Genomic DNA, 15,498 nt, shown 5'->3' with positions numbered 1-15,498 from the left:
ATAAACCACGACAAGTTTGACTACCAAATCATGAAATCCATGCACTATTAATTAAGATTGCTGAAACTCATGAAGCATCTTCTCCTCAACTGAACTAGAACCACATGAAGCATCTTCTCCTCAACTGAAACTCCTACTAGGAACTCTTCTTTCCGAGCAAACAGTTCACTTTTCATGGCCCCTCCGGGGCCTTCACCGCCCTCTGTTCCCTCACCCGGAACCCGTTCCGGTGTCTCCTGGGCTAACGTCGTCAACACGAACCCTGAGACTACTACTGTGGAAATTCCTATGCATTTCCAGTGAGAACACTTTGATAAACTCAAGAGCTCGTCCAAATCCTTTGTCACTATTGATAATGATCTTTGGTCTAATGCCAAAGATGCAATGCAAACCTCCTTATATGCAAAGTTCTTGGGAAAATCTCTCCTGCTTGACCAAACTAAGCTTGCTCTTGCAGATGCTTGGAGAGGTCTCGGCACATTCTCTGTTGCTGATCTTCCCAATGGCTACTACTATATTAGATGCGAATCACTGGACATGGTCAATCACCTTCTCTGGGATGGGCCTTGGACGGTGGCGGGTCGTATACTCCAACTTGCTCCTTGGAAAAAGTCCTTTCAACCTGCCTTTGAGAAACTCTCAATAGCTACTGTTTGGATTCAGATTTTTCATCTTCCTATGGAACTATGGACTTGTGATATCTTAGAAATGGTGGCATCTCAATTTGGCAGAGTCCTCAAAGTAGATGACCATTCTCTTGACCGATCCAGGGCGAAGTTTGCTCGTGTTTGTGTGGAGGTGGACCTATCCCAACCTCTGCAACTTGGGACCTGGGTTAACTATTGGGCTCACTCAGTCTTTGTGCTTATTCTCTATGAAAAACTGCCTGTTTTTTTGTTACAGGTGTGGTAGAATCGGTCACGGTGAGGCTTATTGTTCTTTTTCCAGCATCCCTCTGCGGTCGGAGAACCGCCTGCCCCCTGAACCTCCGGTTTATGGGCCGGTGAGCGACTCTCCTGACATGCAGATCGATGGGGTTGGAAAGGAGCAGGCAGATAGTCATGCCGACCGGTGCTCCCCTTCGCAGGTTATCGCTGATGTTGAATGAGATTTTGGTCCTTGGTTGATTCCTCGTTACAAAGGCTCACGTGTCTGGGGTCGTGGTCGGGGAGGGGCTCTTTCTGGTGCTCGTTCCGGTGACCGGCACTGCGACCTTGGCGAGAGCTCAAACCCTAAGCCTTCTCTGAGGTCACCCCCGTTGATGCTTGACACGTGTCCTCTTGCATGCCAGTCTTTGACTCCCGATGGTGGGTTGTCTCGCATGCATGTGACACGTGGTGGGCGTTCTTGTCGCGGTGGACGTGAATCAACTTTCAAAACTCCTTTTAGTTTGGGTGACTGTAGCACTGATCCTCTCGCACTGCCAACGTTCCTCTGCTGCCTTGGGACCCTACCTCCCCTTCCTCACTCTCTGACATTCCGCCTTCTATTCCTTCTGACACACGTAATGGGGATACGTCTCTCTCCTCTCAGCTACATCCCAAGGAGAATCTTTCTCTTGGACTCCGAGTGGATGGACCGTTGGGAAATGAGAACGTTGGCTCCTCCATTGCTTCCTTGTCTCATGACCCTGTCCTTCTCAGTCTCTCCTTCTCATCTCCTCAGTTAAGCTCTCCTCTTCGACACTCAAGAAGGATGTCGATGGTTGCCATCTTTTAGCTGTTGAAAAGGTAGTCAATGTCCTCTCTTCGGACCATTCTGGAGACCTTAACATGGAGGCCTCTTCTCCCTATGATTCCGATTATTCTGATTCTCCTATGGAACCTGACGATAATATGACCCTGAGCCACTTTCAAAAGGATGTCAAAATTGAAGCCCTAGCTAGAAGAGATCCTTCCCGTGGATCCTCCCGTTCAAAGAAAGGGAAACGAAACCCTAACCCTTAACTCTCTCCTCTTCATCTTGTTTTCATGGTTTTTAAATTTTTACTTGGAATTGTAGGGGTCTTTCCAACAAGAAAACTCTCCACGACGTCATCCGTAGGCTCAGGCCTAACTTCCTCTGTCTGGTCGAAACCACATCGAACATTGATCGTATTTATCGCTTCTGTAATACCATCACTAAAAACTGGGATTGGGCTGCCATCCCTTTGGTTTGTCTTTCTGGGGGGTATCATCGTTCTCTAGAGGCGTGACCTTGGTGTTGTTACCCCGTTTGCTAACTCCCGTTCGGTGCTTCATCTGGTTATATCCTCTAACAACATCCATTAGATCCTTTCTGTGATTTACAATGCTCAGGTTTTATCTCTCCAAAACTCTACTTGGCAAAACCTATCTGGTATGTCTTCCCTGAACTTACCCTGGCTCCTTGCTGAGTTGCTGGAGATTTTAATGCTATTATCTCCTCAAATGAGCATAGCGGTGGTACTTTTCACAATTATTCTTCTAAAGCCTCCCTCTTCTCTACTTTTATTGTTAATAATAACCTCATTGATCTTGGCTTTGTCGGTCCTAGCTTCACCTGGTGCAATGGCAAAGCTGGCCTTTCCAGGCACTGGGCTCGATTGGATAGATACCTTGCTAGTCCCGATTGGATTACCATCTTCAATAATCTCTCAAATAAACATCTTCCTCGCTCTGTCTCTGACCACTCTCCTATCTTTCTCTCGGGTTTTTCAAACTCTTCCTCTCATTCTAAAAAACTCTTCCGTTTTGAAAATTTTTTGTTAGATTATGCTGGTTGCCATGATTCTGTTATTCGGGCTTGGTCTTCTTACTCTGATCCTAATCCGTTACGCTCCTTTTCAAATTCTATTTCTCTTACTAAGAAAAACCTTTATAGGTGGAAATCCTCCGGTGTCCACCCCCTCGATCAAGAAATCAGAAATATTGAAGTTGAGATCCAAAAAATGAGGAGGCTTCAATTAATTTTGACGATCCTTGGTTTCAAGCTTTGACTACTCGTCATTCTGTGCTTCTTCGTCAAAACTCTATCTACTGGGGTCAACGCACGAAGATGCTTTGGATGTCGGAAGGTGATCGTAACTCCAGATTTTTCCACACTTCGGTCAAAATTTGCCGCCATAAAAACAAGGTTCATGCTATCCAAAACTCCTCAGGTACTATCGTTTCTGAACATTCTGAGATTGAAAACTGTTTCTTGGGTTTTTTTTTAAAAATCTTTGGCATTCTTCGACTACTTTCAATGTGGAGGCCTTCTTTAATGCCATTCCGGACGATTTTGCAGTTCTGGAGGAAGTGGAGAGAGCTGCCTTGATTAGACCGATTACCAAAAGGGAGGTCTATCAAACTCTCATTTCCATGCCTCGCGGCAAAAGTCCTGGTCCGGATGGCCTTAACGTTGATTTCTACATTTATTATTGGAATATTTTGGGTGATCATCTCTTTAATGCGATTTCTCATTTTTTCCCTTACCTACACTCTTCCTCCTTCTTGGGGTAAAACTTTTGTTGCTCTTATCCCCAAGAAAGATAATCCGTCTTCTGTCTCTGACTTTTATCCCATCTCTCTCTGCAATGTTTGCTACAAAGTTCTCTCTAAAATCCTTGCCAACCGCCTTAAATCAGTCATGCATAAGCTTATCGGTCCTGAGCAAACGGGTTTCCTCACCGGTTGTGGCTCTTCCGATAATGTCATTGCGGCCCAAGAGATTGTCCATTCTATCGAAATTGAGTACCCTGCCCCTCCTATAATGATCATTAAAATAGACATTGAGAAAGCCTTTGATACTGTTAAATGGAATGCGATCATTGCTACCCTCTAGAGAATGTGTTTTCCGGATTTATGGATTGCTTGGATCAGGGCTTGTATTTCCTATGCTTCTTTCTCTCTTCTTATCAATGGCCGAAGCTCTCCCTGGATAACTAGTAGTAGAGGATTAAGGCAGGGAGATCCCATCTCCCCCCTTCTTTTTCTCCTAGTTACCCAGAATTTGTCGGTCATTCTCAACAAAGCTCTTACCCTTTCCCTTGTCCCAGGTTTTAACCCTTCTCTTTCCCATGATTTTAATCACCTGATGTTTGCTGATGATCTCTTTCTGGTCACCACTGCCTCCCACAAGTCGGTCCGTAACTGTTTGCTATGCCTTAATTTATACCATTCCATCACTGGTCAACGGCCTAATCCTTCCAAATCTGCTGTCTATTTCCCTTCTTCGTGTAATAAAAAACTTTCTAATTCCATCTCATCCACTCTGGGATTCAGCAAAGGATCTTTCCCTCTAAATTACCTGGGTATTCCTATATCTCCCAACAGATTACCCGTTCTCCGTTTTAACTCTCTCATTTCCAAAGTCCAGAACAGTATCTCTGCTTGGAACTATGCTTCACTCTCTCTATTTGGCGAGTCACTCTTCTCAATAGTCTGCATTTTCTCTCTTCCTAACTACTTCCTTTCGGTTATGCATCTCCCAGATTCAATTCTCGATACGATTTCTAAACTTGCCAGAACCTTTCTCTGGAGTAATGGCAACAATAACCGTAGCTTTCACTCTATTAGTTGGTTGGTTATTACACTTAAAAAATCTAAGGGGGGCTTGGTCTCAGAAACCGTAGGCATGTTAGACATTCTCTCATGGCCAAGAACATATTTGCTATTTTAAATTCTAATTCTAAGATTTGGGTGGATATCTTCAAACATAAATATTCTAATTGGCATCCTTGGTCTGCTGGTTCTTCTTCTAATTCTTCTTGGTTTTTTAAATTTATTTCTCGTTCTGCTCAATGTTTAAAAATGCATCTTCGTATTCTTAGTGCAAATCCTGATGCTTTGGACTTTTGGAGGGACCCTTGTATCTTGGACCTTCCAATTTTGTTCAAACCTATTTATCTTAATATGGACTTTAACTTAGACAATATGAACTTTTCTTATCTCATCCAAGTGGACAGCCTTAATTCAACCCTTATTCAAAACATATTTGGCCTCAACCTTGACTGAGATTGGATCAATAGTATTAGGTTTGATGTTAATTCTCATAATCAATGGGTTTGGGGGCCTCTCTCCCTTTGTACCTCAGTCGTTGCTGCTATTTACGACTGCTTGGTTTCTTCTGATCCTAGTCCTTGGCCGGGCTGGAATTACATTTGGAAGCTTTGTGTGTTGCCCCGTATTAAGACTTTTATTTGGAAGTTAGCTCATGGCAAACTCCCTTCTGGTGATTATCTTTATAGTCTTAATATTGGTCCCCCTACACAATGTCATTTCTGTGGTTTGGTTTCTGAGTCTGCCTCTCATATTATTTGGAATTGCTGTAAAATTGTTCCTTGCTGGAACTCTCTTTGCGCTTCTTTCAATTTAGATCCTATTACACTTAATGGTTTTAGTACAAGCAACTGGCTATCTTCTAGATTTACTTCTAAGATTTCTGATGCTTTCTTCAAAGCTCTTATTGCCACTATTGCTTGGATTATTTGGAAAGATCATTGTAATTTAATCTTCAAAAATAGTCAACCCAAATTTCACACCATTTATTCGCGAGCTTGGAATCTCTGTCGGGACTTCTTCAAATCAATCGGCAAAGATATCAGGGAGCTTCCTTACCCTTCTCTCACTTCTTTCCCTTGGAGCTCTATCAATCTCTTTACTGATGCCTCTTGGTCTGATTCTTCTCTGAGTTGTGGCTTTGGCTTTATTGCTGTCACCAACACTGGCCAAATCTTACTTGCAGGTTCTATGGGATCAAACAACGATTACGTCGATCTCGCGGAGATTGATGCCATACTTTGCCCTAGACCAATGCATCTTCAAAAGCGGTCCCCTAACGAATTCTTTGTGATTGTCCGAATTTTACGGCTTATTAAAAGCACTTGACAGTGCATGGCGTGGCGATTCAAATCGGCTATTAGCGATCATCAAGATCAAGCTTCTCAACTTCCCTTGTTCGGATATTAAGACTATTCCTCGATTACGAAAAGCCCGGATTCGCGACACTTTGGCGAACTTTGGTCGTTTAAATCTGCACCTATCTCTATTCGATCAGGGCTTGGATAGTCCCCGTTGGCTCGAAGACCTCTGCAGGAGTTTTCTCATCTTCTTCTAATTAGTTTTTTATTTTGTTGAGCTTTGGCTCTTTTGTCCAAAAAAAAAAATCATGAAATCCATGCTACTTTTGCAAGAACACCCTCATTTTTATTAGTAATTAGTTGGGGTTGTTTCCATAAAATTGTAAAACTTTCTGTCTGTTCTACTTCTACAAAAATCCCAATAAAAATTTGGTAAAATTATATTAATGTTTGAGGATTTATATGATAATAATGTCAGAAAAGTCACAATTAATTTGGTAATATTTGACTTTGACTGACGGTGTACACACCCAAATTTTTGGTTTTTTTAATGTGATGCTGAGATTGAGTGAGTGGGAGAAAGAATGGTTTCATTTTATTTTTTTATATGAAAAAGGTGGATAAATCGACTTCAATAAAAGGAAAAATGGAGCAGAACAAAAGTACAACAACAACACAAGGAAGCACCACTAGATGTGGTACAACAAACAAAGACAGGCAAAACAACGGACAAACACAACAAAGAACAAAAAGGGGCACAACAGACCCCCACCCAGACAGGCAAAATGACTAACTCTCCAACTGAGAAGGCGCCTCCTCGGCCCGAGGCCCTCACGAGCTCGGCCCGATCTCGACCCATGAACTCCAAGACTACGCATGATGGTACCAATTTGCTCCTCTATCTCCTCTTTGGAACCCTCACGAAATAGTTTCCTCTAAATCTTCCCATGCCACTTTCTTCTTTGCCGAGCATAGTAGATCCGCCACAAACCCGCCTTTTTCATTCCACTTAGAAGAGGAATCTTTCTGTCTCTCACTGCGCTTTGGTTCCGGTTTGGCACCTTAGGGATCGGTGACCTTTGCTCTTACGTAACCCAAGCATAAAAGCCCTGAGATTTCTTTTGAACTCAAATACTAAATCATCATACTCGATCTTATCAAGCAAATCACTATCCACTGGGGTCATCCTCCCTCTCATCGTCTATCCTGGAACTAGGACCACTAACACCATCTGAAGACCCATGAACATTATCTGGAATAAACGCCCAAACTCCAGTCAAAAAATTCCAAGAAAAACCAAGCGGCGGAGCCAAAGCAGGTGGGGCATCAGTAACACCCTGTTCCACACTCTTAGACACCAGATCACCACTCTTAGAAACCTCCTCGTAAGCCTCCTGAAGAAGGTCCTTCTTCCTTGGCCCAATAGCCTTTCCAGGCCCGGTAACCTCAACCTTCTTAAAATGGGCCGAGAAAAGGCCCACATCATAAATCAAAAAAGAATCCACATAATCTCCTCTCGGGCCTAAAGAAAACCCAACTTCAATAGCTAACCAACCCTCCAACACTGGACACAAATTAGTGACAACAGGGTCCACAAAAACCGAGCCCATCCCACGATCTTTATCAACTAACCCTATCCCCCTCTCGAGATACAACCTCCGACTAACCGAAGTTAGCCCTACCAACCTCAACCAATGTTGCCACTCCACCTATCACTGGTTTCTAGGCCCTCTCTGAGCGAGCCACCCAGCATTCGACACCGCACCTTCTCGAGCCGTCCGCCAAAGGACCAGCATCACCCCTGGAACCATCGGTTCTTCCCCGCCGATTGACGTGATCGTCGGTTCCAGACCTCTTCGTACGTTTGTGATGCTTCAGCAGTTCAATGCCATCGTGGGAGCACCGCCGACCGGGAGAGACGCTCAATCGGCTCCTGAAGCTTCCGGGCAGGAATCTCGAGGTTAGGAAGGGAGTCGAGCTCAACCATTCCCGCATCCGACCTAGTCAAGCAACCCTCACTGTATGTCTCAGCCCCTCTCCTTCAAGGCAGTATATTTCGAGCCCCTAGATCACCCAGATTATTGCCTGCCGATGGCACCCCCTCACCACCCTCGCAAGGCACCGGCAGCACAACATGGTGGGTGAGCTCCTGCAGATTACCTATTTCCTCATGTGTCTCTCCATGCGTGCCATCAACCCCAACCTCCCCAGAATCTACCAACATGTATCGTCCTTGCTGTACCTTCACCTCGTCGGTGAGAGTATCATGGTGGTCAAACAATTCCTCCAAGTCCCATGGTGTCGGGTCCAACAGTGCAGACAACACGCCAATATCTCCCTTCTCACTATCCAAAGACCACAAGGAGTCCCTGTTGCAGGGCGAAGAGGAGAAACTCACAACATAGTAGATTGCTTGGCCATCAGGCGTGAAAGTCAGGCGGACGTCGCCATTCATCTCAGGAACTAGTGTTTAAATTTGTATCTTAACAAGCTAGGCAGGACTGGCCCCTGCTTTTCATTTGCGCTTGAATGGTTTCAATTTCGTTTTTCTTTGTCTTCTTTGCCAATTTCTGTTGATAATTCTAAAAAAATTATTTCTCATACTGTTTTGTTTGAGCTCATATCTGCTTATTTTTCTTCATATATATATATATATATATATATATTCTCTTTTTAGGATGAATGTGATTGATTTTGAGAAGGTGAGGGTGGATCTCTCCAAGGGTCAATATCGAAATCCCCAATTCCAAAGTGTTTGCTTGGATATCCTTCTCAGATTCGTAGTTCGTGAGAAATTTCATTTTAATATGCATATTTGTTGCTCAAGTTTTTGAAGTCTGTCAACTGGATGGGTCTTACTTTATTATCCATTACGGAGTTTGGGCTCCACGAGATGACCTTCTCTTTAAGTCTCTCTTGATCTTTTTATAATTATTGAAGACTTTTGAACTTTCAAAAGTCTTTTTACATGGAAAACGTTGATAGTTTTGGTGCTTATAAAGAAATGTTTACACTTCACTAATTCAAGATGTTCTGTGTCAACTTAATCAAAAAAATTAATGTTCATGGAAAAATGCTAGTCTTCACTTTTTATATTGCTCATCTTTTTACCACCATATTAGGAAATGATAGGACACTAAAAAAACATAATCAATATAAAAATATATTTTTTTAATTAGTAAACATTATTTAACATTGTAATAATAACTCTAGCCGCTAAGACAATTGAATGCCAAAGATCAAAGATTTGACTTATTCCCAATACATTGGTTGAGTCATAAAATTAAAAATATATGTTTAAAGTGTTTTATCTAAATTATCACAAAAATATAAAAATAAATAAATAAATAAATGTAAAACAGTATTATGATTTTGAGATGATGAAATCAAGTTGAAAAAAATCCCACAATTTTAGCATAGAAAGGAAAAATAGCAAATGGTTGCAGATTCTTGAAGACAATGGAACAAAAGGATTAGAACTTCAGACCAAAAAGATTATTCAACTCAACAAAAAGCATCAAATTAATCGTCAATAAGAGAGGGACAAATTTGCTGATCACATTAGGCTTAGTTTTTAATCACAAAATTATATACTCTGAAATGCAAGACTTTTTTCTATTATATGAGTTGAACAAATTTGCCATTAAAAATTGAAAAGTCTCATTAGACTTTTTCCCACAAATAGAGGAAAAAGTCTTCCTCTGTTCCCTATCTTCACCTTATTTTCTTAATTTCTGATCACATTACTCTTTAAAAAATTTGTTATACTGGACCCACAAGCATAGAATTTTCCACACAAAGGCGTACTTAAGGTTGTTTTTAAAAAGTGGATAAACCACATGCGTTAGAAAAGGGAAAAAAGATACACCCTAAGGCAACCCAAACGCATGCATAAAACCACAAAAAGTGAAAAACAGTCCCACTAGAGGTGGATACAAAAATAGGTAGCCATAAACAAATGGTAAACACACCCCTCGCCAAACAAACTGACCAGAACAACAAAAAAACTCACCGCCCCGCATCTTGAGCCGGTCCACGCCCACTAGGAGTCACTCCATCTGTGGGGTCAACATGATGCGCAGAGAACACCAGACTGCGACGCTAGGTAGAAGCATGCTCACCAAAGCTCGCTTGTCGGTAAAGGAGGGTCACAGAAAACCACGATGATCGAGCATGAACAATCTTCAAAATCACAGCGAGGGGACAAACAACCGAGATTAAAAATGCGATCATTCCTAACGCTGCCCGTACATGCCAAATAATCGCTTTCAAAATGACACCGCCTAAAGGGTCCCAGCATTAGAGCAGATTAAACCACCAAGATCCCCACACTTCATCTAAGGAAAGAGGAAGCGCCATTAAACCAAAAAGGTTTAGGAAGAAACACCAAATTGGTTGAACAAACTGACAATTACGGAAAAAGATGGTCCACGCATTCACGATCCCGCATGGCACGTGACACAAGTAGTGGTACTGAAGTCTGCACAGCACGATTTCCGAGCTAAATTTTTCCAAAGTAAGGATTTTATTCTTCCAAGCGAGCTCAATTGAAGATATTAACCTTCATGACATGACGGGAAATTCTGCGACAACCCTCGGCCATTAGGGCATTTAATCCCTCCATCAACAAGAAGGTGTAGAAGGATTTCATGCAGAAGCGCCTTGGCAGTTAGAGCCCACCATTTTAGATCATCCTCAGTCAGATCCTCGCGGAGGGTGAAGGTCTCCAGAAAACTCCCCACCTCGGCATCCTCCGTAAAAGGCGCAATATCTAGAATGTGAAAAAGATCCTTAACGGTGCCGTTAGGGTTTACCGACACGAAAAACAAATCAGGCCAAATATTCATAGGCGCCCGACCGTTAAGCCATTTATCTTTCCAGAATAAAGTGCGGGAACCATCAGAAACGATTTACACAGTGCAACCTCTTAGTGCCGGCAAGCAGTCGAAAAGACCGCTCCAAAAGAAAGAGGTCCTTCCGTGACGGTGAATATGCAGGTTCCAGTCTGAAATTGTACATATATATAAAGAAATAATGCAAGAGGGGAACCAGAAAAAATTATTACACATCTTTGAAAAGACAAATGCTTAGAATGGGAGTGATGAAAAAACATTTTCAATTAGCTATACTGTTTTGCCTTCTCTGCTTGGAACTTGCTGGCTTTTGCAATTGTGGTGGTGCTTCCATTTGCAGAGAAGTAGAAAGGAAGGCACTTGTTGATTTCAAAAATGGCCTTAAAGATCCCAATGGACGTCTCTCTTCTTGGATTGGCTTGGACTGTTGCTCTTGGACCGGCGTGCATTGCCACAACTACACTAGCCATGTTATAAGGCTTGATCTCCGCAGGTATGGTGGCAATGGGTCTTTGGAAGGTGAGATCAGGCCTTCTTTGCTTGTTTTGAATCACTTAAGATATTTGGATCTTAGTGAGAACTATTTTAAATATACTAGAATTCCAACTTTTCTGGGTTCACTGGTGAGTCTTCAATATCTTGACCTTTCTTCTGCTGGCTTCATTGGGCGTGTCCCACACCAACTTGGTAATCTGTCTCGCTTGCAGTACCTTGATCTTTCATATAATTCTGTTGATATGGTTGGAAGCCATTGGCTCACAAATCTTTCTTCTCTTCAATGTTTGAATTTGAATGGTGTGAATCTTTCCGAGGCAAAAAAATGTGCTCAAATCACTAAACACCCTTCCTTTGATATCTGAGATAAACTTATATGATTGTGAGCTTCACATCCCTCTTTCACTTGGTGTTGAAATTAACTTTACAAATCTTCGATTCCCTTGATCTTTCCTACAATGGCATTAACTCTACCATGCCTCAATGGTTGTTCAAATCGAGTGGCCTTTGAGTATCTTAATCTTCAAGGTAATAATATTCAAGACCTTATCCCTTCTAATATTGGGAAACTTACTCTCTTAGGGTCCTTGATCTCTCATATAATGGTGTCCTAAGTGTTGAACTACCAACCACTTTGGGGAAACTCTGTAACTTGACCAAACTATATCTCTCGGGAAAATAAATATTTCTCTGGTGATCTTAAATAGATTGGGAGAAATATTTTCCGGGTGCTTGAAAAAAACAGTTTAGAGGAGTTATATTGGAGTAATGCATCACCAGTGGGCCATTGCTGTTGGTTGTGGAACCTTAAGTCTCTTAAGGCTCTTGATCTTTCTTCTAATAATTTTAATGGAACTATTCCAAAATATTTGGGACAATTATTACCGGAGCTGGACACGTTGGTCCTATCTTATAATAATATAGCAGTGAGAGCCGATTGGGTTCCTCCACCTAAACTAAAAATATTTGAATATGAACTATTGCAAAAGTGAGCCCAAAGTTTCCATCATGGCTTCAGAATTTGAAAAATTTTGTCTTCACTTGAAATGTCAAATGCAAAGTATTGTTGATGCGCTACCACTATGGTTTTGGAACTTCTCTTTGGACATTGGACGCATAGATTTATCACACAATGAAATTAAAGGCAAAAATACTAGCAGGTTCATCAAAATTAACCAATCTTGAAATTTTGGATTTAAGTCATAATTATTTTGAAGGACAGTTGCCACATTTTTCATCAAATCTAGCATATTCGGATCAGGCGCAGGGCTTATTCTCAAAGATCTAGTTTCTCCAATACAAGCTTTATACTGCTAAGTTTGTCTGAGTTGTATATTTCTTCAAACAAAATAACAGGAAGTATACCTAGCTCATTATGTGAACTAAATTATTTTGCAAGTCCTTGACCTCTCGAAGAATATGATTGAAGGAGTAGTTCCTGATTGCTGGAATCATTCTTTGATAATAATGGATTTGTCTTATAACAATCTACATGGAATACTCCCGCATCTATCTTCTCCACAATTTTGTCAATTTTGCATTTGAGCAATAATGAATTTTTGGAGAGCTTCCATTATCCTTTAAAAAAATTGTACATCATTGAAAACTTTAGATCTTGGAAATAATAAAATTAGTGGAAGTATACCAGTATGGCTTGGAGAAAATTTGCAGGCGCTAGAGACACTTGAGCTTCGATACAATATGCTTACTGGAACTATTCCTCCACAATTGGGAAACCTCACATTTCTTCATCTTATTGATGTTTCAAATAACCATCTATCAGGTGCCATACCACATAGTTTTGGCAACTTCAGTGCCATGAAAACTAATCTTGGAAGAGGTTGGTCAGGCATATATGATTATGTGAACAATATTGACATAAATATGAAAGGAAGAGAATTTCAGTTGGAAGGGAGAATACCATCATTATTTATTTGCATTGACCTCTCAAATAATATATTATCAGGAGAGATACCCGAAGAGCTAGCGACCTTTCATTTCTGCAGAGCTTGAATTTATCCAGAAATCAATTATTAGGACAACTTTCAGAAAAAGTTGGAGAGCTTAGGTGGTTGGAAGTTCTTGATTTATCAGTGAATAATCTTTCAGGGGCTATTCTCAAACAATGACCAACTTAACTTCAGTTGAATCATCTGAATTTATCATACAACAATTTCTATGGTGAAATTCCACACGAGTGGGCAATTGCAAGTGCTTCCAGATCCATCTATTTATTTCTGGCAACCAAGGTCTATGTGGTTTTCCATTAGATAAAAAGTGTGAGATTACAGCACCAGCACAACCACCCTCGTTGCCAAACAATGAAGGTGACAAACAACTTTGAGACCATATGGTTTTATTTGAGCATGCCACTGGGATTCATGTTTGGGTTTTGGGCAATTTTTGGTGCATTGATACTGAAAAATAGCTGGAGGTATGCTTATTTTCGATTTATTGATCATATTTATAATAAGATCTATGTTATTGTTGCTGTGAATCTAAAAACAATGAAGAGAAAATGCGCCTTGCTAGTGAATAGTGTTACCTTGTCTTCTTGGAAGCCAAAATAAAATATTACAATCCATATTAAGTATAACAAGAGCAAGTTGGTGCTACGAGGTTATGCAGAGTTTAGCATTTTACTGCCTACTTGTATTAATTATATGCATAAACTGTCATGAGAACTCTTTTGAGAATGTAATTTTAATTTGTTATGAAATGTTATCCAATGTATTTATTTATTCTCTCATGTTAATGTTAGAGTTAATAGAGCATATTATATGTAAGTCGAACACATCAATGTGCTTGATCTTCCTGTGTTAGTGAAAGTTTTCAGTGAGTATATATATATACTTGACAAAGCTTCTCAAAAGACAAAGCTTCAACAGAAGTGATCCAGGTTCTTCAATTTTTCAACTAGTTTATATGTTTTCTGCAAGTTTGCCTTAATTTCTCTTGAATATACCTCATCATCAAAAATTCTGGAGATATGCCCCCATGTGGTTCTATAAATATTTACCTTTTCTAAGAGAATGGCAATTTGAGCGAGCTAGCAATTTCCTGCAATATATATGATCTGCATGCCAACAATATAATACAGTACAAAGGTATGGGTCTACCTTCTGTTTAATAAATTCTTTTTATTAATGTAATTAATTATTCTACCATCTAATTATTAATTATAGTGTTCCTTTACATGGCCAAGTTGTAATAATTCTACTTTCTCATGCAGTGGCATACAACTATATATCAATCATGATTTTACAAGGGAGATACATCTATATATCTATTGCTCTGGCTCTTAATTAATATCCTTCTAAAGCATGCACACAAATCACACATATTTGCATGGATGTAGCAATTACAAAAAGGATCCATTGTTTGAATGCATTTGGGTTGAGAACATGAACCTAAACACAGATATTGTCTCATTCTTGTTGTGGCAATTTCATCCTTCTCCTGGGAGTGAAGCAGTAATTGTCCAAGTCATATAAAGAGGTTTTGATTAATTAGATGTGCTTTTTATTATTTGTGCTTTTAAATGTTTACTAGGATAATTTTTGATAAGATGATTAATTGATGAGTTAGCAGCAAGGTTTGTGCATTTTTGATTTCATCATAGCTCTTGGTTTAACACCAACGCTGAGCTCCTCCTCATGTTGGTCAAACTATAAATACCTTTTTAGAGCAAAGCTCTAATTTTTATAATTAGTCATTGATAATCAGGGTGTTTATGCAAAAATTGCAACTCAATATCCTTTTTGCATAAAACCCCAGCAAGTTTGACTTCCAAATCATGAAATCCATGATACTTTTGCGAGAACACCCTCATTTTTATTAGTAATTAGTTGGGCGTTTTCCATAAAATTGTAAAACTTTCTGTCTGTTCTACAGAAATCACAATAACTTTGGTAAAATTATATTAATGTTTGAGGATTTATATGATAATAATGTCAGAAAAGTCACAATTAATTTGGTAATATTTGACTTTAACTGACAGTGTACACACACCAATCTTTTTGGTTTTTGTTCATGCGATGCTCGAGATTGGAGTGAGTGAGAGAGAAAGAATGGTGAAGTCAAGGTCTATCGCCGATCGAGTCGTCGCACCACCGCAAAGCGATCCTCATTTTTTGCAAGTAATTTTGAGAAAGAATGGTTTCAATTTCTCTTTCTTTGCATTCTTTTGCCAATTTCTGTTGATAATTCTATTATTTATCATACTGTTTTGTTTGAGCCTATCTCCTATATTTTTCTTCAAATATATATATATATATATATATATATATATATATATATATATATATATATATTCTCTTTTTAGGATGAATGGGATCGATTTTGAGGAGG

The 15,498-nt window shown here is 40.1% G+C and overlaps 1 protein-coding gene across 1 annotated transcript; it reads left to right on the top strand.

Annotated features, from left to right (window-relative positions):
• Nucleotides 1-10,892: 10,892 nt before the first annotated feature.
• Nucleotides 10,893-11,513, top strand: LOC120273926 (receptor-like protein EIX2). The gene has a single exon (XM_039280676.1). The coding sequence runs from the start codon at nt 10,893-10,895 to the stop codon at nt 11,511-11,513; it is 621 nt and encodes a 206-aa protein (XP_039136610.1).
• The last annotated feature ends 3,985 nt before the right edge of the window (nt 11,514-15,498 follow it).

Source organism: Dioscorea cayenensis, chromosome 2, assembly GCF_009730915.1.
Source record: "Dioscorea cayenensis subsp. rotundata cultivar TDr96_F1 chromosome 2, TDr96_F1_v2_PseudoChromosome.rev07_lg8_w22 25.fasta, whole genome shotgun sequence".
Lineage (NCBI taxonomy): Eukaryota > Viridiplantae > Streptophyta > Magnoliopsida > Dioscoreales > Dioscoreaceae > Dioscorea > Dioscorea cayenensis.
This window is presented reverse-complemented; position numbering and strand designations above follow the sequence as displayed.

Coding starts and splice junctions, on each gene's coding strand:
- LOC120273926 (XM_039280676.1), top strand. CDS start 10,893: ATGGGAGTGATGAAAAAACATTTTCAATTAGCTATACTGTTTTGCCTT.